Source organism: Mixophyes fleayi, chromosome 3, assembly GCF_038048845.1.
Source record: "Mixophyes fleayi isolate aMixFle1 chromosome 3, aMixFle1.hap1, whole genome shotgun sequence".
In the NCBI taxonomy this organism is placed as follows: Eukaryota; Metazoa; Chordata; class Amphibia; order Anura; family Limnodynastidae; genus Mixophyes; species Mixophyes fleayi.
In genome coordinates, this window is record NC_134404.1 from 35,500,243 (window position 1) to 35,522,682 (window position 22,440).

Genomic DNA, 22,440 nt, shown 5'->3' on the forward strand with positions numbered 1-22,440 from the left:
GAAAGAAGTCTTCCATAGTTTTGCTAGACAAAAGGGGGGAATTTATCAAGCTGCAGGTTTGAAAAAGTGGTTGCTATAGGCAACATCTCCAATCAGATTCTAGTTATCATTTATTTAGTATATAATTCACTCTATGCATTGCTCATGTGGGTATTTTTCTCTCCTTGGTTAGTCCAGCTTATTTGTTGATCTGTCACACGCTCAAGTAAGTTGAAGTGAAACAAAAGGAAGGATGTGCTGCTTTCTGTCTCCTACACAATCAGTGAGGAGATGGAAAGACCCTTTCAGCAATCGGCTGGCCCTCACATTCACCTAACAGAAGTGTGTTTTACTACTATTGATATTGATGTGTAATTACTTATGGAATTTTCCAGCACACACTAAGCCTTATAAGTACATGAATGTCTGCAGTTTGTTTTATATAAAGTTGTGTGTGACACCGCAGTGTTCCCTCACCAGTCTACATAACTACTATGTGCATTTAATGCTTCTGATTGGCTGAATGTTAGTCAAGCCTCATCCACTGAACTGCAGCCCCAGGCATAAAGCGCTTTGTCATTAGGCCGTGTTGTGACGGTAGTAGGTTGATCAGGATTTACTAATCGGTCTCCAGCAGTTGTGGCACTAGATCTCCCAGCATGCCCTAATCTCTTTGCTAGGCTCTGCAGCTCCACAATTGCTGGAGAGCCACAGAACTTTGTGTGCTTATTGGTAACATACCCTATAGTACTCCCACTTATATTCTTTAACAGAGCTGCAGAGTGGAAGGTTCGGATGTTGTTGCTTTTTGCATAAAATGTCATTTATTTGGTTTAGTTTTTCATAAAAATTAGTTTACATGAGACTTAAAAAATTATATTATTTTATACTGTTTATTGAGTGCATCATCAACAGTGCAAATAATTGTTACAGTAATATGAAGAAAGCAATGTAATGTAAAACAAAATCTGTAAACAGAAACAGATGATGCAAGTTTTATTGAAAAAAACATAGGAGGGGCGACAAGGGTAATCCAATAGGTTATATCTAGGTTTATCGGTAATCTAGATCTGGTGATCAACTGAATGCAAAAACAAATCCCCAAAACATGTGAATAACACAATATGACAGCGTAGCGCCCCATGTTATCACCTATACATTTTTTTAGACTGGTCCTGACAGCCCTTTGCTGTTGAACTAGGGTCACAGATTGGCTGCCATGTACTCGATCAGAAAGACAACCCCTTTAAACTCGGGCTTTCTGACTGGCTGATAATGCTGGTATCTCCTCTATTGTTATGATGTGTGATAGAATCCTCTATAAGGAGACCTTACCTTCTTTGCATAGTAAGCCTCCTATTAAATCCGTGCTCCCTTTGACTGCACAATATATTGTGCTGTATAATATATTCTCTCAGAACATGCAGGGTCTATAACTGGATAATAGGACAATGCTACACACCACTTTCCAGGAGGGAACCTATCGCGCCCCACATTAAAGACTGGTGCTGATAGATGTGTCCAGGCAGAGCCTTATTGCCTTGATGTGTAGATGTAACTCGTGAGAGATCAGCATGATTGTATCTCTGATTACCCAACAGGAAACGGTGGCTTGGCGTTGTCTGGTTGCTACTATGAAGTGGAAGCCTCGTGTTTCATTGGCTTGTAAGCAGCTAATTAATTTTCATCCCTTGTAGCTTGTACATACTTTATTACATTGATCTTATTTCTAGGGCCCTTTGAGTTTTGCCTGAAAAATGGACATAAAAACTAAACAGGACACAGACACACTCTTTGTAATATGTTTGGTGTTATGTACACATTTTAGACACTTTTAAGCTATTGTCTATTGAGTCGCTGATTGTTTCTTGGACATCACTGATACGAAGTCTTCCTGCTTTAGTGTCTACTGTTTGGTTCAGCACATGGATGAATAATTTAACATGAAAAATAGGCTGAAATCTCTTTGAATTTGGAGACTATTGTGTTTTTTTTATTGTTATTGTGGCCACATGGATTTTTTTCTTATATTTGCTTGCTAAATATTATAGGGAATCATCATTTATGTTGTTAGGAATCTATTTGACAAGCAGTAATTGTCTGTATACCACTTTAATGTCCATCATGTTTCACAGAGTTCTATTTTCACATAGATTGATTAAAATATGTTTGAGTGTCTCTTATTTGTGATGACTATTTAGTATCGAATATAAATAGCGATTTAAAGCTGTAAATGTCTACATTCAACTTGTGACCTTCTATTGTGTTGCATTACTTAAGCTTGGTACACACTACAGTTTTCATCCAATAATCGGCTAAATCAGCCGACATACGACCGTTCGTTCAAAAGTCGGGTCAGTGTGTGCAGTGACACGATGGTCGAAAGTCTGCCCAAATGGACGATTGTCGCCTCATATGGTTGGTCGTACCGTTTAACATTTTCGGTCCAATCTCGTTACCACTGTGTAGTGTGTATAAACTTCCGACCGATCCACAACAGTGAGTACGAAATTACAGTCATTGCTCATGACAACATGGCTGTAAAAAGTCGCTAAAGGGACGTCCGCTCTTCCCTTTATCGTCCTAAACAAGGCTAGTGTGTATGCAGTCCATGGACCGAGCGATCGGACCATCGGTCGCGTGTAAAATCGCTCGGCATAAAAAGTTGGTTGAAATTTCTATAGTGTGTACCCAGCTTTAGTGACAAAGCAGAGGATTATCTATGGATTGTATGGATTTTAGATTTAAAGGGGCATATTCAATTGTTGGCGGAAACGCCGAAAATTTCGCGCTCCACGCACTATTACCGTTATTACGGTAGTTTTCTCGCTGGATTTCAGCTCGCTGCTCCCTGAGCCACGAGCTGAAATCCAGCTTACTATTACCATTATAACAGTAATAGTTTTAACGCGGCGGGATATTCAAACAATTGAATATGCCCCAAAGAACCAGTAAACCCCAGATATGAGCGATGAAGGAAATATACATTGTTCAGTGGTAACTTGACATTCCTCTGTGGCTCTGTTTATAAAGTAAAGCATTAGCTCCCCACTCCATAACAGATAGCTGCAACTTCTTTAGGATAGATAAAAAAGCTGAGAATGATTGCATGATTCAGCCAATTCACACTGTGCATTTCTATAAAGCAAGATTGCAAAGTGGTCAGTCACCACCTGCCTGTTACAGAAGCTCCGCCCTCATAACATGACAACCTTCTGCAGTGGATGGAAAGAGTACAAGACCATGTGTATCATTCAGCTCAATAATAACACAGCGTTTGTTATGTGTTATTGTCAAATAGTGGCTTTACTTGCTCATTATTGTTTTTTTTTTCTTTATAGTGGGCAGAAGCAGGATCTAGTGACATTCCACTTTGCATCATGCCTCCATGATGTCCTAGTGAATTGATTGGCTGCCTCCTCTTTGTGTAATTGACGGGTAAAGAAGAAGCTTTAACGTAATGTATTTGTGTTTTTGCAGAAAGATGCCAGCAGTGATGCCAGCCTGAGTGAGAGCCACCTATCTCCTCCAGCTAAACGCGCCTGTAATCACGCTGAGCCTGTTCATAATGAGAGCCCAAAGCCTCGTGCCACCAAGCAGCGAGAGGGATGGAGTATGGCCACTAGGAGATCCAGGTAAACGTCTGGCGTGTGTGAGTTGCCATATTGCCAGTGACTGAACGTGTTGACATTGTCAGTCATAGATTTATTCCTGCACACTGGTCCTGTGCAGAGAGAGCTGTAAAGATGGTAACTTATAGGGAATGCATAGTCCATGATGGTAAAAATCATTTTGCAGTAAACTTAGAAATATAATTTGAAGCTGGTAAAGCAAGTACAGGCTTCACTAGCTGGACACTGGCTGTCCATAGGGGAAAGGGAAGTCTAGTGGAGGAAAATCTTCAGTCACCTCCGAGTTTCCGGACTGAAAAGTGAATGTTTGTAAATTGGCTGTAGCTACTTGAGCCAGCATGCATTGCCTATTATTTGTTTTAGGCTCTCCCCTTGGGAAAAATAAAGTCCCAGCCATGCAGAGGGTTGGGCTGAATGACTGTACTGCAAGGGGTGTATTGTAAGAGATGTGATGACAGCAGATCAGATTTAGGATGGATGTTTCAAGGTGACTCTATCATTTTGGGCCAATTTGGTTGAAAATTACTAATCCGTTTGGACTGCCTGTGTTAGAATAAATAGAAGCACTGAAAATATTAAAAAATGTATGGTAATTTAGATGTAAAACTTGTAAACGTGTGTGGAAGTGACTATTACAAAAACACATTAATGTTATGTTATCCATATTGTACTGGTGAAATGTTTGATACATTGTTAGGAGTATTGGCACTGTGATATAGGATTATCGTACCCTCAAGTGTAAATGATATGAATATTAGATTTGTTTAGCTGTAGGAGAGCATCGTACCTCCTCACTGTATTGTAATTACTTGCAGTTAGTGTTGGAAATAGTCTTAAAGAACAACTAAATAAAAAGTTTAAATAGGTTCCATATTGCTAAAATATATTTTCAGTGATAATGTGATATTCCATTGCATCTGCTAAACGCTAAAATATATCCCTCCCATGCCGTTAGACAGCTGAAACCCCTACCACATATTTAGGACAGTGTCTTAATGGGATTTTATAGGTAAAAAGTTGATTGCAGTTATTTGAGCTACTGTGACATCACTGGCTTTGCGTTTCTGCCAAGCTGTCTGTATTCTGTGAGTGCCGTGTTATGGAAGTATCTCCCTCCCAACATGGCAGCCTGCTGAGTGACAGAGTTTGGACTTATATTTAAATGGATGCGGCTGTACTCCATGCGGCTGCTAGACTCCTCTTTCTCTCACGCCGCTCCTCCTCTGCCTCCCCTCTCTACCATGCCTTACACTGGCTCCCCTTCCCCTACAGGATCCTTTTCAAACTCCTCACCACCACTTACAAAGCTCTCTCCCAGTCTACTGCCCCTTATATCTCTAACCTCCTCACCATTCACACTCCCGTTGCCTCTCCTCCTCTTCCCAATCCAGAATCCAAGACTTCTCCCGAGCTGCCCCCCTGCACTGGAATGACCTCCCTCGCCACATCCGTCTCTCTCCCAATCTGTGCTCCTTCAAACGGACACTTAAAACTCACCTGTTCCTCAAAGCCTGCCAACCATCCACTTAACCCCTCATCTAGTCTGCTCGTTCTCCCCTCTCTCACCTGGCCCATCCTTTCTCTCCCCCTTGCTTCACTGGCTCCCTTTTGTTCCTGATTTTGTTCACCCTCCCTTAGGATGTAAGCTCGTATGAGCAGGGCCTCTCTCCCCTCCTGTCTCCACACCTGTTCTTCCGCTCCGTCTTTGCTCCATATGTCTTCCTGGAGTTTCTGAAGTATTGGTACTTTGTGTTTATTGTTCTGTACTATATCACCCTGTATAGTCTACTGTTAGTACTGTGTGCAAAGCTGCGGATACCTTGTGGCGCCCAACAAATAAATGATGATGATGATGATGATAATGGATAAAGCTGAAACTGAAAAATAACTGTTAGATAGGTATACTCCACCGCAAAGTATACTTACCTGTGGTCCAGCGTTCATAAAAAGAGTACAGCCATGTGTGCCACACTCAGCCAGGAGGACCGGATGTGCAGAGCATGCTGCAGCACGGTGTAATCTTGGGCCTGGCCGCCATTGTCATTACGCCACTTCTGGTCACCGGAGTAATATAGTTTGTAAGTCCCAGCTATATACATAATGGCACTGGGACTACACATGATCTTGTGCCAACATAACACTCTGCACATTAGGTCTGTCTATTCCATCACATTTCCCTCCAGATCCCAGGGAAAAGAACCATTAAGACAGGTGGTAAATTTAACATTTAAAAAGCAGTTTAAAAGTAAATAAAATATTTTTAGAATTTCTCCTCATTCAGGTAATCTCACGCTTGTACGCTGTACTCTAAGTATAGAACACTATATAATGCATTGTAGATGTGGGTGGCTGTCTGTTATTTTGATATGTTTTTTTTCTTTTATTATAGGTTATTGTCTCAATCTGGTGCTACTTTACCAAACAGCCACAGCGGTTTATGTGAGTGTTTCTACTGACATTTTATTTATAGTAAAAGGTAGAGAAGAATGTGTGCCGTGTATTTATATTGTGTGTTATGTGTTTCTGGAACTTCTCATACATTGAAGATACCTGAGATCAGGTTGTGACCTTGGGGTGCGGGGGTCCCTGCTTACAGCCGCCTTGACATCAGGACATCGACACAATCTTTTCAGTCCGCCAATAAAAAATAAAAAAATCACACTTTCCACATTTACAGCGGATGACAGAAGTATGAACAGATTTGGGTTGAAAGTGATTTAATGGTTATCAAATATTTTATCTTCCTCTTTCAGTCATATAGGGGGTCACAGGCTAAAGGGAGGCACCTAGCAGTGTCTCCCTACACTCAGGGCTGGATTAAGGGAATAGAGACACCTGGGGGAAATGGCGGCACCTGGGCTAAGGGGGCCTCCGTTCCCCCGTAAGGCCCCCCTGTGACCCTGAGACTGTCTTACTCTCACGAGATCTCCTCCGTAAGGAGATTACTGAGCGCCGGGGAAGGACAACAGGGACAGGCTCAGCAGCATTGATCGTGCCGGGGGCGCCCCCGCTCTTGCACGATCAATAACGCCGCTGAGCACTTTCAAGGGCCCCCTGGATGCCCGAGGCCCCTGGGCTGCAGCCCAGTTAGACCTCTGGTTAATCCGGCCCTGCCTACACTGTCCACTACCAACATGTTATTGCCTCGGTCCTTACATGAGTGCCTCAGGAGTGTTTGACTTAATGCTGCTCTGTAGTCTGTGCCCCCTGCAAGCTTTAGAGAACATGATTCACTTAAATGTTTCCACTTTGCATTTTAACATTTTGGAACAGGGATGTCCCAATTGGGAGACTGCGGGTAAGATATAAGGCTTCTAATGGCCTCCCCTGACAACCTCTATAGACTCTACTGTATTATATCACAAATCCGGCCCGGGTCAGGTCTATATAGGAACAGTACTAGAGGGTAGAAGCCGGACCCCCTTCTCCTGAGAACTGACCTCATATAGCGAGGTGCATGTCGCTGTAGATCACATTATGTTGTATTAAGGTTTGGTCACACTATATAGTAACACATCTACATAGTATATAACCATCGGCAAGTTGTAAAGTAGTCTTGTATGTAGCTAGAGATTTCCGAGGGAGCTACTGTCGTGTGAGCAGTAAATAAGAACACATCGGATGTAACAGGCGTAGTGCAGAGCTGGTGTGAATGAAGTAATGTGTAATAATGGCATTTATGTTGTACATTAGCTCTTAGAAGCCACCCCTGCCACGCGGAGAAGGAAGGCAAGGGTGACCACTCCTGCATCAATGGTGGTCGGGAAGTCAGAAGAAGCTGCCGATCAAAGAGTAACCGATTTGAGAGCTTGAACCAGAGCTTGCTGTTTGATCAGCTTGTGAACAGGTGAGTGGCCATGTGACGGAGGTCTGTTGCTGATGACCAGGTAGGTGCTTGTACCCTCTGATGTTCAGGGGTGGGCAAGCACTCGTTGGCCAGCTATGTAATTGTCAGAGCTATGTAATTGTAGGTGAGTGCCCTCTCTTTCTTGTAGACGGGAGAGTGCTTACATGACTGCCATCTACTGCTGTGATCACACAACTACCCTCTGTTATGTCTGAATGTAATTCTCCTGCAGCTTAATGTAGCTCTACAGCTTCTCAGTAAGACACTTAAACCTTTGTATAAATGCGTCAGTGAATACCGTAACCTTCTGTATATCAGGGGAGGGGATAGTGAGTTTTCTGTAAGCTTTTACGCCAATACCCATGTAATTTAATACAGCCCACCCCTGCCAGTACCCCCCAACTTCTGCTTCTCACGGACAAGAGGGGTGCATGCATTGCTCTTTGGAGGGAATGCAGTTACCCTCAGAATAGAGCTGCGATAAATGTACTACCGTTATTACGGTAAATTTAACCCGATTGAAAAAGTCTGTGTTGAAATTAGCGTAATAACGGTAACTGCATTATTACCGTAATAACGGTAATAGTGCGCAGGCTGCGTTACTTTTTACAGTAACGCGGCCAATTAAACAGAGCCATTCTCGGTTCCCCTGGGTTGTCTTTTCCAAGGTTTGGGGTGAAGTTATTCAGAATGGTTAGGGTCTGTGTAATGAACCCCCCCCCCCCCCCCTGCAGTTCTGCTAGTTGGGGAGAGTGTGGCTGTTTGTTTGAAGTATTATTATGGTTCAATTGGCCTTTAAGCCCTATCTGGGCCAGTCCTGCTGCTAAGCTTGAGGGTCAGGACTAAGACCAGTTTCCATTTTGGCCATGCACTGGTCACCTGACAACCCCAGAACATGCTGTCTGTTTTGGGGCCACGTACACATTAATGATTTCGACAATGTAACGGTATTTGTATGTGTGTTGCCAGCTTTGTACAAAGTTAAGGGGGAATTCTGTATCTTGGGGCACCTCACCACTAGTAACACAGTGTAGACTTCAAAGAGGACAGATCTGTAGGCAAGGTCTCCATCACACACGTCCTACAAAGCTCTTTCTTCTCTTGTCTGTGTAAGGAGCTCTGGGAATACCAAGAGAAACTTACTTTTCTTCTTCCTTTGTTGAGGACATTGATTAACACAAAATAGCCTGTAAAATTCACCTAGACTTTGGTTCTAATCAGACAAGAACATGAAAGAGAATATTCCTATCACGTGTAAGGTTTTCTCATCCAAGTCTCTGCGGCGCACAGTGTTGTCCGCTTAGATTATCTCCTGCGTAACCATCTTTCTTATGTACGTTTTACATTTCACTGCAGGATTTCTGGTGTATGAACTTGTATTTAATGCCGTAGTAGACATGCAGTGCTTTACAGAAAGTGTCCACACAAAAGGTGATTTAAGCAAATTTTATAACCAAATTTACCTTTATGAAAGAGATAACCGGCATAAAAGAGGAAATCAGGTGGGTCCTTACTGAGACGTGAGTGAGGTCATTGTACGACCTGGAAGTGCTTACTCGGATGCCTGACTTCTGAGCTATTTGTGTTTATACAGCTTCATCCTGCATGTTTGTTGCCGCATTGCTCACAGATCCGGTTCTTCAGAATTGGGCTGAACTGTAATGTGTGGGTACTAGTCGCAGCACATCTGCTTTTTTACGATGTGTTCTTTACATCTGTGGTGCTAAAGGTCTTTAGCAGGTGCTCTAGAGGGAATAAAATACCCAGTGGTCAGTACTTCCCAACCAAGTATCCTCAATCTGACTCCACAATCGTCTCCTCCATTCCTTGGTGTAACGGCTCCCTCTAGTGTTGTGGCGTCAGATGGCGCATGGTCGTGGCTGACCACTCACGAGCTGAGAAGGGAGAGCCGTGATCTCACGAGTCTGATGCAGTTTAAACCTTGTATCAGTGATAAACCCATTTTGTGTACCTGTTATTTTATTTCTGAGAAATAGTCCTGCTGACATTAACTCTTTGTTTCCAGCACCGCTGAAGCTGTGCTCCAGGAAATGGACAACATCAACATACGGCGGAGCAGCAAATCCAGAGAGGTGGAGCGGCTCCGTATGTGGACAGACACCGAATTTGTGAGTCTTCAAGTAGAACAACTGGACGTAAAAGTGAGGGCCTGCTAGAGTACTGATTATAAATGTTCTTTGAAGACGTAACAGAAATGTCGGGGTCCTCAGTTTCACAGGAGATACTGTGACGCATAAATATTAATGAAAAACCATTCCGTATTCAGGCTAGCAAGGGTTAACCTCCCCCCCCCCCCTTCCGCACTTGATTAGTAACGCTGTTTATTGGCCAACTGGTAGAGCGTAGAATAGGAGCGCCTATGTATTTCAGTAGGAATAACAGGTGTGCGATCACATAGTTCTGTAGGAAGTTGCTGTATGCCATTCAGTCTGCTCAGATTTGAACTTGGGTTTTTCTAGTACAATGTAGAAATGCCTGGTTTCCAATGGTTACAGCATCTCTTTAGTTATTATAACCCCCCTTCACCTTATCCTTGAAGGATGAGAGGACACGGACAATGTTATCTACTTCCTCCGAATTCTGTGTACCTTCCTCTGCTTCTTCATCGGCGTCGCACACGGAGAGCAAAGCTTTGCCAAGTAAATAGCTGTGATATATAAAATCATGTTAAACAGAGAACAGAATGATGTGTACAATATTTCCCTCTGACACATCCAAATGAACAAATAACTGTAACTGTAACTACTTGAATCCCTTCCAGAAGCACTTTTACAGCCCCGCTGGTAAACCATGTATTACAGTCATGCTTGACATGCTGAGTGTCTACCAGCGCTTGCAGTCTGGATGTGGGGAGCAGTGAAGGACACTTAACTGACCCGCATGCATTCACTTGTAGTGAACCTGAATAAATGGAACAGACGGCATCTAAAAGACGCTGTTTCACCGCTGCTTTGAGTGAATATGGAGTCATGGGAACCAGTAGTTCCATCCACTTATCTGTTTACATGCTTCTAGTAGCGTTAATGCTTGTAAATACATGATTTGTAATGCTTTTAGGCACCTAGGCTAAGAAGTTGGCTCATTGAAACCATGTTTTCTGTTCACAAATATTTAGCAAATTATCCTTAAGCATGCAGAAATTCAGCACGTTTACCTTACATAATGCATGCACCGTTCACATGTCTTGTAGGAAAACATGGACATGTATTCCCGTGTTAAGAGGAGGAAAAGCCTGAGAAGAAATAGCTATCCAATCAAAACGCGGCATGAGGAGTCCTCAGAAGGAGAAGAGGAGGAAGAGGTTTCAGAAGGTCACTCTCACATCCCATACATGTGTTAATGTCCCAGTTGGGATGCTTTTTGGCATATAGTTTGTTGCTGATCTACAGATCCAGATATCTTATAACAGAGTTCTGTAGTTGGCAACAGGGGGATGCCAAAAGGTCTTTGTGTCATTCCAGCATAATAGGTGGTGAGCTTTTCTTCTCCATCTTCCCCTATACTAGTATCTATGTAGTAATCCCGTTTCCGGGACCACCACCATGTTGGCCAAGGCAACTGGGTCTTGGCACTTACTGTAGCTGGGCAACACTGCTGCGCAAAGCTGTAGGAGAGACAAAGGACACGACGCAAGGCTAGTAATGGCCGCTGTCTCCTAATTGTGCGGCCGTCCAGCAAAACAGGCACGTCATAGAAATGTGAACATGTGTGTGGCTCAGAGCAGTGTGCGAGGTTTGTTTGTGGAAGCGTTGTGAATCCATCCTGCTTTTCCTTCCACATGGGCAGGATTATGTTTATGATATACTGTAGAGTGTGATAGTGCTCATATACAATCCGGCTGACTGCACTGCTGCCCTGTGATTCTTGCGGAACGTTGAGGGGCACATTAACATTCCGTTGTCTCTTGTAGAATCCCAGGAAGAAGGTGAAGATGGGGATGAAGAAGCCGAAGTAGAGGGAGAAGAAAACGATCGGCCGTATAACTTAAGACAAAGGAAAACTGTGGAGAGGTACCAAGCGCCCCCTATTGGTAGGTAATGTATTAAGTACCTAGTGAAATGTAAACGCTTGAGGACGCTGCCGCATGATGTAGGGTACATGGCAGCCGCTAATAACGGTGTCGCAACATTATCAATATCTCTATATATCTGCGAATGTGATCTAACCTACTGGTTGTGGTGGCAGATGCTTTAAATGTATAATTGTGTAGTGTGGTGTCTTCTCTCAAGTAGAATCATGTGTGGATGGCCCATAGCTGCCCTCCCAGATAAAGGCGTATTATACATCTGCTTTATTTTTCATGTGTTTTTAGAGCCAGCACATCAAAGGAAAAGACAAAGCACTTTGTTTGATACACACAGATCTCCTGCAAGAAGAAGCCATATCCGGTAGGTATCTCCTCGCCCATGTGCCCTACCTCGCGGATATAACACAATGTGAATGCTACAGGACACAAACTCAACTAGCAAAGCCCTGCACATCTGATTTTACAATGTGTGTAAATTGGCAAGTCCTGTTAACTAGGAGAATGCAAGCCAATCCCTCGGCTATAACATTCTGCATGCTTGTTTAGTTTCTTCTGATTTTACAGCATTAGATGTCAGACACTTAAGGATAAATATTTCTCGTAATAATAAACAGGGGTGAGGACCTCGCACTGAATTGAATGCCCCTCATACATAAGGAGGAGGTTGAGCTGAAATACTCTGCTGCTTTTATCATTCTAATGCTCTACGTTCTAGCCCTGGGTACCTGCTCGCCCATGTCTCCCGAGCCTTGAAGAATGCATATAACAGGTGCTAAGACCTAGTCAGAATCATGACAATGACTCTATAAGAGAGGGCAGGTCTTCTTCAGGACTGATCTCTGTCATTTCCGGTTCACCTGGTCCCACAAGCTTTCTTACTGTGACACTTGTTCCTGCATTTCATACTAATGAAACACTTATGATGTAGATTTGCTGTATAAAGGAACAAAGCACTAATAATTTTCTTAATTTCGCAGCAAGACTTTGCCAGAGGCAATCCTAATACACAATATTTCTGTAAACTGTTTAGTTCGGGTCTCTTCTAAAAACATGCCATTACTTTGGTTTGTTTCGCATTCCTAATACTTTTATTATAGGCCAGGGCTCGGAGAGTGCTTCTGGCAAGAATATGTTTTTGAAGTCTGCAATTAGCTGCTTAGTTTCTTCTTCCTACTCGTTATTACCATGAAAGCATTTTGCACTGGATTCTGATCTGTTCCTCAGTTAATGGACTTGAAGGAATCAAGCAGCATTTTTGTAATGTTTGCCAGTTTCCAAGGAAATTACTGCTTTATTAAAATAGCATGCTTGGTATTGGCACAGGTATGTCCTGAAAATAAATGGTTAATATGTAAAAGGGGGTACACTAAATGGGATAATTGTTTTTTTTTTGTTTTTTTTTAATTTGCTGTAAACCGTACACAGTTCTAAATAAAATAAGATATCTTATGGCCCAAAAAGTATTTAATCCTCTTCCATCTACCCTTTCCCTTGTGAAGAATTCTGCTGCTGTTGGTCACAAGCATGGTGATAGGACGCCTGGCATGAACTAATCATTATCTCCCTGCACCTTACCTGAAGCAGCACTTAGTCATAGCCAACTTGTTACTAATTACCTTTCAGCAGAGTAGGTGAAAGGAATGAGTGGGGCGGTATGGAGCAGGGCATTCAACTGAGTGATTGGGAAAATAAATACCGCTTTTTTAAATTGGCAACGAATGTTTGAAATGCAAAGTTTATACATTCAGCTTGTTTTAAAGGATGTGATTGGATGACATGCTATGCTCTGTCACAGTGTAAGCGCAGTGCAGCCAGTGTGGTAGGTTAGTATGTGCATGGATGATGGGCTATGCTCTGTCACAGTGTAAGCGCAGTGCAGCCAGTGTGGTAGGTTAGTATGTGCATGGATGATGGGCTATGCTCTCAGTGTGAGTGCAGCGCAGCCAGTGTGGTAGGTTAGTATGTGATTGGATGATGTGCTATGCTCTCAGTGTGAGTGCAGCGCAGCCAGTGTGGTAGGTTAGTATATGATTGGATGATGGGCTATGCTCTCGGTGTGAGTGCAGTGCAGCCAGTGTGGTAGGTTAGTATATGATTGGATGATGTGCTATGCTCTCGGTGTGAGTGCTGTAGGTTAGTATATGATTGGATGATGTGCTATGCTCTCGGTGTGAGTGCAGTGCAGCCAGTGTGGTAGGTTAGTATATGATTGGATGATGTGCTATGCTCTCGGTGAGTGCGCAGTGCAGCCAGTGTGGTAGGTTAGTATATGATTGGATGATGTGCTATGCTCTCGGTGTGAGTGCAGTGCAGCCAGTGTGGTAGGTTAGTATATGATTGGATGATGGGCTATGCTCTCGGTGTGAGTGCAGTGCAGCCAGTGTGGTAGGTTAGTATATGATTGGATGATGGGCTATGCTCTCGGTGTTAGCGCAGTGCAGCCAGTGTGGTAGGTTAGTATATGATTGGATGATGTGCTATGCTCTCGGTGTGAGTGCAGTAGGTTAGTATATGATTGGATGATGTGCTATGCTCTCGGTGTGAGTGCAGTGCAGCCAGTGTGGTAGGTTAGTATATGATTGGATGATGTGCTATGCTCTCGGTGAGTGCGCAGTGCAGCCAGTGTGGTAGGTTAGTATGTGATTGGATGATGGGCTATGCTCTCGGTGTTAGTGCAGTGCAGCCAGTGTGGTAGGTTAGTATATGATTGGATGACATGCTATGCTCTCGGTGTGAGTGCAGTGCAGCCAGTGTGGTAGGTTAGTATATGATTGGATGATGTGCTATGCTCTCGGTGTTAGTGCAGTGCAGCCAGTGTGGTAGGTTAGTATATGATTGGATGATGTGCTATGCTCTCGGTGTGACTGCAGTGCAGCCAGTGTGGTAGGTTAGTATATGATTGGATGATGGGCTATGCTCTCGGTGTGAGTGCAGTGCAGCCAGTGTGGTAGGTTAGTATATGATTGGATGATGGGCTATGCTCTCGGTGTGAGTGCAGTGCAGCCAGTGTGGTAGGTTAGTATATGATTGGATGATGTGCTATGCTCTCGGTGTGAGTGCAGTGCAGCCAGTGTGGTAGGTTAGTATATGATTGGATGATGTGCTATGCTCTCGGTGTGAGTGCAGTGCAGCCAGTGTGGTAGGTTAGTATATGGTTGGATCATGTGCTATGCTCTCGGTGTGAGTGCAGTGCAGCCAGTGTGGTAGGTTAGTATATGATTGGATGATGGGCTATGCTCTCGGTGTGAGTGCAGTGCAGCCAGTGTGGTAGGTTAGTATATGATTGGATGATGGGCTATGCTCTCGGTGTTAGCGCAGTGCATCCAGTGTGGTAGGTTAGTATATGATTGGATGATGTGCTATGCTCTCGGTGTGAGTGCAGTAGGTTAGTATATGATTGGATGATGTGCTATGCTCTCGGTGTGAGTGCAGTGCAGCCAGTGTGGTAGGTTAGTATATGATTGGATGATGTGCTATGCTCTCGGTGAATGCGCAGTGCAGCCAGTGTGGTAGGTTAGTATATGATTGGATGATGTGCTATGCTCTCGGTGTTAGTGCAGTGCAGCCAGTGTGGTAGGTTAGTATGTGATTGGATGATGTGCTATGCTCTCGGTGTGAGTGCAGTGCAGCCAGTGTGGTAGGTTAGTGTATGATTGGATGATGGGCTATGCTCTCGGTGTGACTGCAGTGCAGCCAGTGTAGCAGGTTAGTATATGATTGGATGATGGGCTATGCTCTCAGTGTGAGTGCAGCGCAGCCAGTGTGGTAGGTTAGTATATGATTGGATGATGTGCTATGCTCTCGGTGTGAGTGCAGTGCAGCCAGTGTGGTAGGTTAGTATGTGATTGGATGATGTGCTATGCTCTCGGTGTGAGTGCAGTGCAGCCAGTGTGGTAGGTTAGTGTATGATTGGATGATGGGCTATGCTCTCGGTGTGAGTGCAGTGCAGCCAGTGTGGTAGGTTAGTATATGATTGGATGATGGGCTATGCTCTCGGTGTGAGGGCAGTGCAGCCAGTGTGGTAGGTTAGTATATGATTGGATGATGGGCTATGCTCTCTGTGTGAGTGCAGTGCAGCCAGTGTGGTAGGTTAGTATATGATTGGATGATGTGCTATGCTCTCGGTGTGAGTGCAGTGCAGCCAGTGTGGTAGGTTAGTATATGATTGGATGATGGGCTATGCTCTCGGTGTGAGTGCAGTGCAGCCAGTGTGGTAGGTTAGTATATGATTGGATGATGGGCTATGCTCTCGGTGTGAGTGCAGTGCAGCCAGTGTGGTAGGTTAGTATATGATTGGATGATGGGCTATGCTCTCGGTGTGAGTGCAGTGCAGCCAGTGTGGTAGGTTAGTATATGTTTGGATGATGGGCTATGCTCTCGGTGTGAGTGCAGTGCAGCCAGTGTGGTAGGTTAGTATATGTTTGGATGATGGGCTATGCTCTCGGTGTGAGTGCAGTGCAGCCAGTGTGGTAGGTTAGTATATGATTGGATGATGGGCTATGCTCTCGGTGTGAGTGCAGTGCAGCCAGTGTGGTAGGTTAGTATGTCACTGTATAACTTGCTGAATGAACAGTGCTCTCCTGGCAGTTTTTCTACTTGCTTTATTGTGTACAAGGTGTTGTGTATTACACAGTAATACTTGGGGACTTGGTGACAAGTCTGCGTTAACTTTTTTTTTTCTATTTCTCTAAAGCAACAGATTATAATTATGAAGGGGTGATATGTGCAGTGTTTTGAAGTGAAGACTTCTCTTGAAATGTCTCCTTTTTCCCCATTGTGTAACTCTCTTTGTATGAGTGTAAAGAGGCTGTCTTGTATTGTATAGACGGAAGAAGCATGCGATTCACAGCAGCGACACCACCTCCTCCTCCGATGAAGAACGCTTTGAAAGAAGAAAGTCTAAGAGCATGGCTAAGGCCAGGAACAGGTACCAACACACGACGGATCAATCAGGAAACTAGATAAATGAAAGGTTGTTTTACATTCACTGGGACAATGCCACAGGGCTGCAGCCTGTGCTACCCGCTAGTCTTGTAAGCTTATAGTTTATTTAAAACAAAGTTGAATAAAAGGGAGTGTGGTAAAGGCAAAAAATAAGAAACCTACATTTGTACATTTTATTTTTATGTTCCACAAGTACATTACACCTATAATCAGTGACGATCGCCCCCCCTACCAGGGGCTTGCTGCCGACAGCTGCACACTATGCAGGTCCGATCGGCAGTGACAGTGTGCTGCCCGGCTGCTCTGATTGTGTTTTGAACACAATCAGAGCAGCGGGACAGCACACTGCCACTGCCGAGCGGACCTGCACATACTGTGCAGCCGTCGGCAGCCTTAGACATCAGAAAGGGGGCGGGGCCTAAATCCCCCCCCCCCCTAAAATCGCCCCGGGTAGGACAAATGTCTAGATCCGCCCCTGCCCATAATACAGTTCACATATTATAAAACAAATGTAGGGTTGAATCTATGGGGTTCTACTGAATATTAAAAAATCCACTTGTTCTGTCTCTTGTTTTATCTGTTACCCAGATAAATATTGATTCTACTACACTACCAAATGAAAGCAGGATCTGAAATAAATCCAATAGATACACAAAGTAGCTGATTATTTTCCATGTAACTGTTACATAGCAGCGTTGTAACTTTCGTTCTGGTCAGAATTGTAGATGTCATTAAGGGGTTAAAGAGGTTGTCACATTTTGCTCCAATAAGCCATAGTCACTGGCGAAAAGTTTTTCTAATAGGATCTTTACAATGTAAAATGTTTCAAAGGTCCCAAATTAGGAAAGTTTCTCATGTTTCTTTAATAAAGCTTAGTAAGTTTGTATCCGGTAGAGCAGACAGCGGATTGGGTAAGTGACTGCACTCACATCTGTTACATGAGGATTGGAGAATACTTGCCTTACTCAGTGGGTAAACTGGAAAAGGTATATAATAACCATAAAAGAAAAAGGTATAAGTCAAGCTGTACTGTCTTGTGTGGGGAAGATTGTACAGGATTATATAGAAAGGCTGGAAGTCAGTCACCCCTGCTCTTACTCACTAAGCCATGCTATTGTGTAGCCCTAATCTGTATCTTATAATGTTACTGCATCCTCTCCTGGGACATTCATTCATAAAAACAATGACCCCAATTTTACCAGCTAGTAAATGGCTGATTTGTTATAGGACCCAAACAGTCCTGTGTGTCTCACCTATAGCTGTCTATGTGCCCATGTGTTATCACTGGTACAATGACTGCGTCCTTGCTTCCTCTGTGATAGGTGTCTACCCATGAACCTCCGAGCTGAGGACTTAGCCAGCGGCATCCTGCGGGAGAGGGTGAAGGTTGGCGCCAGTTTGGCTGATGTAGACCCAATGAACTTGGATCGATCGGTAAGTATTTCCCATCCGTCTTCCCAATATTTCTCTTTCTAAACTAAACCGGTCAGGATGGGAAGTAGAGAAATGATTGGTGGTCTTGTGTTAAACACGCCGGTGCACAGAGATGCAAACAGCAATATCCACCATACATCAATACATATTCAAACACCCAAAACTACACTCTGGAAACCAAGTTCCCTTGTTAGCAAATACTCTCCACTGAAACTCCGTATACTTTTTATTTTATTTGGTTCCAGTTGTTGTTATTTGTTGCATCTGTTAATCTTTCATATGATTTTCGCCTCAGACAATGTAACTTCATATTGGCGGCTCCCCTGAGTCCTCCAATCACAGGACTGCATCCCCTGAGTCCTTCATTTATATTATTATTTTCACACCCATGTACCTGGTCTACTGGGGCTCAGTAATATTTGTCTGCACATACCAATAGGCACAGGAGTGGTAAGAGACGTATATATACGTATGTGTACAGATTAAAAAATCAATTTGGACACAATTTATATATAAATCTTTGCTTTTTACTGATCTTTATTGCAGACTTATTTAGACCATAGTAAGACTGGTGCCTGTAATCGCTTTGTCTCTCCTTCAATTGACCCCTTGGCTCTGCCGTACTCGTGTTTAAAACTTTTCTTTCTTCTAGCCAAATGCTCGCCCTCCCTCCCCCCGCACTAGTACAAAGTGCTGTGGACCTTCGCACTCCATCCCCCCCCCTCACCCCTAGTATAAGTGCTGTGGACCTTTGCACTCGATCCTCCCTCCCCTCCCCCCCCCCCCCCCCCCCCCTCACCCCTAGTACAAGTGCTGTGGACCTTTGCACTCGATTCTCCCCCCCCCCCTCACCCCTAGTACAAGTGCTGTGGACCTTCGCACTCCATCCCCCCCCTCACCCCTAGTATAAGTGCTGTGGACCTTTGCACTCGATCCTCCCTTCCCTTCCCCCCCCCCCCTCACCCCTAGTACAAGTGCTGTGGACCTTTGCACTCGATTCCCCCCCCCCCCCCCCCCTCACCCCTAGTACAAGTGCTGTGGACCTTTGCACTCAATATCCCCCCCCCCCCCCTTCATCCCTAGTACAAGTGCTGAGGAGCTTTGCACTCGATCCCCCCCTTCATCCCTAGTACAAGTGCTGAGGAGCTTTGCACTCGATCCCCCCCCCCCTCACCCCTAGTACAAGTGCTGTGGACCTTGCACTCGATCCCCCCTCACCCCTAGTACAAGTGCTGTGGACCTTGCACTCGATCCCCCCTCACCCCTAGTACAAGTGCTGTGGACCTTGCACTCGATCCCCCCTCACCCCTAGTACAAGTGCTGTGGACCTTTGCACTCGATCCCCCCTCACCCCTAGTACAAGTGCTGTGGACCTTTGCACAGAGATGCTGTGCACAGACAATAGGGTTTATCCCTGTGACTCACTGACTTACTGGAGATAACGAGTGTTCTTATATATGTACCATAATGCTGGTCACACATAGTTCCTACATGTCTGTCTAGAAAAAAAGAAAGGTGTGGGATGTAAACGGGCACTTTCCTATTTACCCTTATACTGTATATTGCTTTACCTACCCAGATAACTTATTATACACTAGAATCCGGCACAGAAGGCAGAGCCCAGGGTGTGTGTATGTTGTATGTCCCTATGTGAAGTGGGGCTCTGTAATACTAATCACTGTTGCTGCAGATTATGTAAATGATAAGCTCATTATAATTCTACTGCAATGTTTATATACCATGTCCTGTGCTGACTGCCGCTATCCTTCTTTCAGGTTCGGTTTGATAGCGTGGGAGGTCTCAGCCAGCACATTTATGCATTAAAAGAAATGGTAGTGTTTCCCCTCCTGTACCCTGAGGTCTTTGAGAAGTTCAGGATTCAGCCACCCAGGTAAGTGTGGAAGGGTCACCTAGATGTCTTCTTTTTTTTTTTTTTTTTTTTTTTTCTTTAAGTTCTGTTTTGATAAAATGACTTGGGAGGAAACACTGACATGCTCTGCCTCTTTGGCTCCCAGACACGTGGACACTAAAACGTGGCCTTCCACATGAATGCTATGTTCCACGTGGCAGGTGCCATACTTGTCCTGGTGACATTGTCCCATAGATTGTAAGCTTGCGAGCAGAGTTCTTACCTCCTCTGTCTGTATGCATTACCCAGTATTGTTATATTATTATTTGTTCCCAATTGTAAAGCGCTACGGCATTTGCTGGCGCTATATAAATAAATGTTGATGATGATGATGTTGATGATTGTCATAATGCTACCGGAACTTGCCTGTAGAGGGCGCAGTCTGTCTCCCCAGCACTGCAGCAATGTATGATCATTTCTAATGGCGAGCTATTGTTATATGGCATGTCTGCTAGATGTAGCTCACGATTACAGATGATCTTACAAGCTAAGCTGCACGCTAGGCTTAGATCAGCTGTCTGTAAAAAAATAGATCATAATAAAAAATTGTAAATGATGCTCATCTAACTCTTACCCCAGCAATGTGGGAATGTGTTCCCCAGATGTTGCTAGTGGTTAGCACTTCTGCCTCACATTACTGGGGTCATGAGTTCAATTCCCCACCATGGCCTTATCTGTGTGGAGTTTGTATGTTCTCCCTGTGTTTGCGTGGGTTTCCTCCCGGTGCTCCCGTTTCCTCCCAGACTCCAAAAACATGCTGGTAGGTTAATTGGCTGCTATTAAATTGTACTTAGTCTCTGTTTGTGACAACGGAGCAGGGACTGATGTGAGGGAGTTCTCTGTACAGCGCTGCGGAATTAGTGGCGCTATATAAATAGACGATGATGCAGGAGTGTCACACATGCATGAATAACTGGCAGAGTAAACATAACTTAAACCCATCGTAACCCCCCCAGTACACTTTATCTGTCACCATTATACTCCACCATAAAGACTTATGCACACTGCTGAGTACATTTTGTGGATATATCGGAGCTGCAATTGCTTGGAAGACATTATAGATTTTCCTATGTAATGCTCATAATATAGAAGGTATAACAGAGGATACTAATCTGTACCATATTCCCCATGAAAGTCTAAGAAATAAGTTATCCCTGGTAAATGTAGCACATCTAAATATTCATTTTCAGTAGTTTGGACATTAAGGTATTCATTATCCTGGTCATTGAGGGGTTAAAACCATCATTAGAGGTTATATGCAACAAATAGAATAATGTTTTCCGCCCCTGGCTTTGCCTACCACCTTCTTTGGCGTACAGTGTTTATAGTGCATGCAGGATCCTGGCACTTAAGAGACCTTTTCATTTGTGTTGTGCAGGTTACTGGTCACTACTGATATCAGAGATCCTATTGTGGTACAGATCAAAACCCGTCAGGTGATTGTGTGCGTCCTCTATGTACAGATGGCGCTTTCTTGTTTTTAAATATTTTTAGAAAAACGATCAAAGCAGTTTACCCCTTACTGCCAAATGAGGTTCCACAAGGCGTAACTGAATCAGCTGTCCTGTTACTGTTAGATTCATGCTGTCAGATGTCTGTTCTTATAACATTATTAACCTATTTAGTACCCTTGTATTCAGGGTAACTAGAGAACGACATTAACAAACTTACACATTAAGGCTTTCCAGGGTCGTTCTGAAGATATAAAAGTAACCAATTGTGTCTGGTTTTCCCTAGCTAATGGGTGTGCGTTAAAAAGCTATGTATTTTCTATGTGTTACAAACAAAGCTAAAATATATACTAGGGTAGAATGGGAAATTGCAGCTCAAAACTATGAACACAGGTCCTAGGGGTGGAGACCACCACCTGTTTTGAAGGTGTTAAAATGTTGGAGATGTTTGAGTACGATGCTTCGTGTCGTGCGTCAGTAGCGCTGATTGGATGGCTGTCTAATGAGAACAATGCACACTTCATTTCATGCTCTCCAGGGTGACGAGCCTCGGGGCGGTATCAGTGACAGCAGGGGTCTGTAATATTGCCCCGTAGGCTTCAGTCACACAGGCACAGTGGAGGGTAATGGATACTATAATAGATGTAACTATTACACTGAGAGAAATGTGTGTATATATCCATTGAGAGTCCCCACACAATACCTGCAGAGAAACCCATGAATAAGACATAAATCACACACAGCGGGTCTGTTGTACGCAGACAGATCTGCAGGAGTTAAGTCGCAGATATTTATGTTGCCCTCAACCCCATTTATCTGAGATGTCTCCGTGAGAAATTTAATTTTAAAGAAAACTCATTACGGTGTTCAGGTTGTTCCTACAAATATTACTCTTCTCCGTTTTTGTTTTCTGTTTATCTTCTGAGCTTCTCCTCTGTGCATTTGGATTGATTAAAGGAATTTTCAGCAGCCGTAATGTTTACTCTGTTTGTATTGTCCATTTCTATAATCTGAAAACAAGATAAAGGCTATGAATAATATTACTGTGCATCTTAATGTTATATATATTCTACCAAATCTTTTTATGAAGGTCACAGGACTTGCCGATTTTAGTTGCGCAGTTTGGTAATATTTGTGTGTGACTCATCATAAAAAATGGTTATGATTGGCTCATTGGCATGTGGGATATTTGAAGG

General features: G+C 43.8%; 1 protein-coding gene across 4 annotated transcripts in view; it reads left to right on the forward strand.

Moving 5' to 3' along the window:
* ATAD2B (ATPase family AAA domain containing 2B) overlaps nt 1-22,440 on the forward strand; it is a 78,261-nt gene that overhangs the window by 6,779 nt on the left and 49,042 nt on the right. For 2 of the 4 annotated variants that reach the window (XM_075201367.1, XM_075201369.1), the window contains exons 2-11: nt 3,460-3,614; nt 6,001-6,050; nt 7,305-7,458; nt 9,485-9,620; nt 10,670-10,790; nt 11,390-11,509; nt 11,792-11,867; nt 16,332-16,433; nt 17,773-17,884; nt 19,660-19,775. In XM_075201367.1, coding sequence (XP_075057468.1) covers nt 3,460-3,614; nt 6,001-6,050; nt 7,305-7,458; nt 9,485-9,620; nt 10,670-10,790; nt 11,390-11,509; nt 11,792-11,867; nt 16,332-16,433; nt 17,773-17,884; nt 19,660-19,775 — 1,142 coding nt within the window. The remainder of the gene's footprint in view (nt 1-3,459; nt 3,615-6,000; nt 6,051-7,304; nt 7,459-9,484; nt 9,621-10,669; nt 10,791-11,389; nt 11,510-11,791; nt 11,868-16,331; nt 16,434-17,772; nt 17,885-19,659; nt 19,776-22,440) is intronic. The other 2 variants (XM_075201370.1, XM_075201371.1) reach the window with 1 other exon arrangement.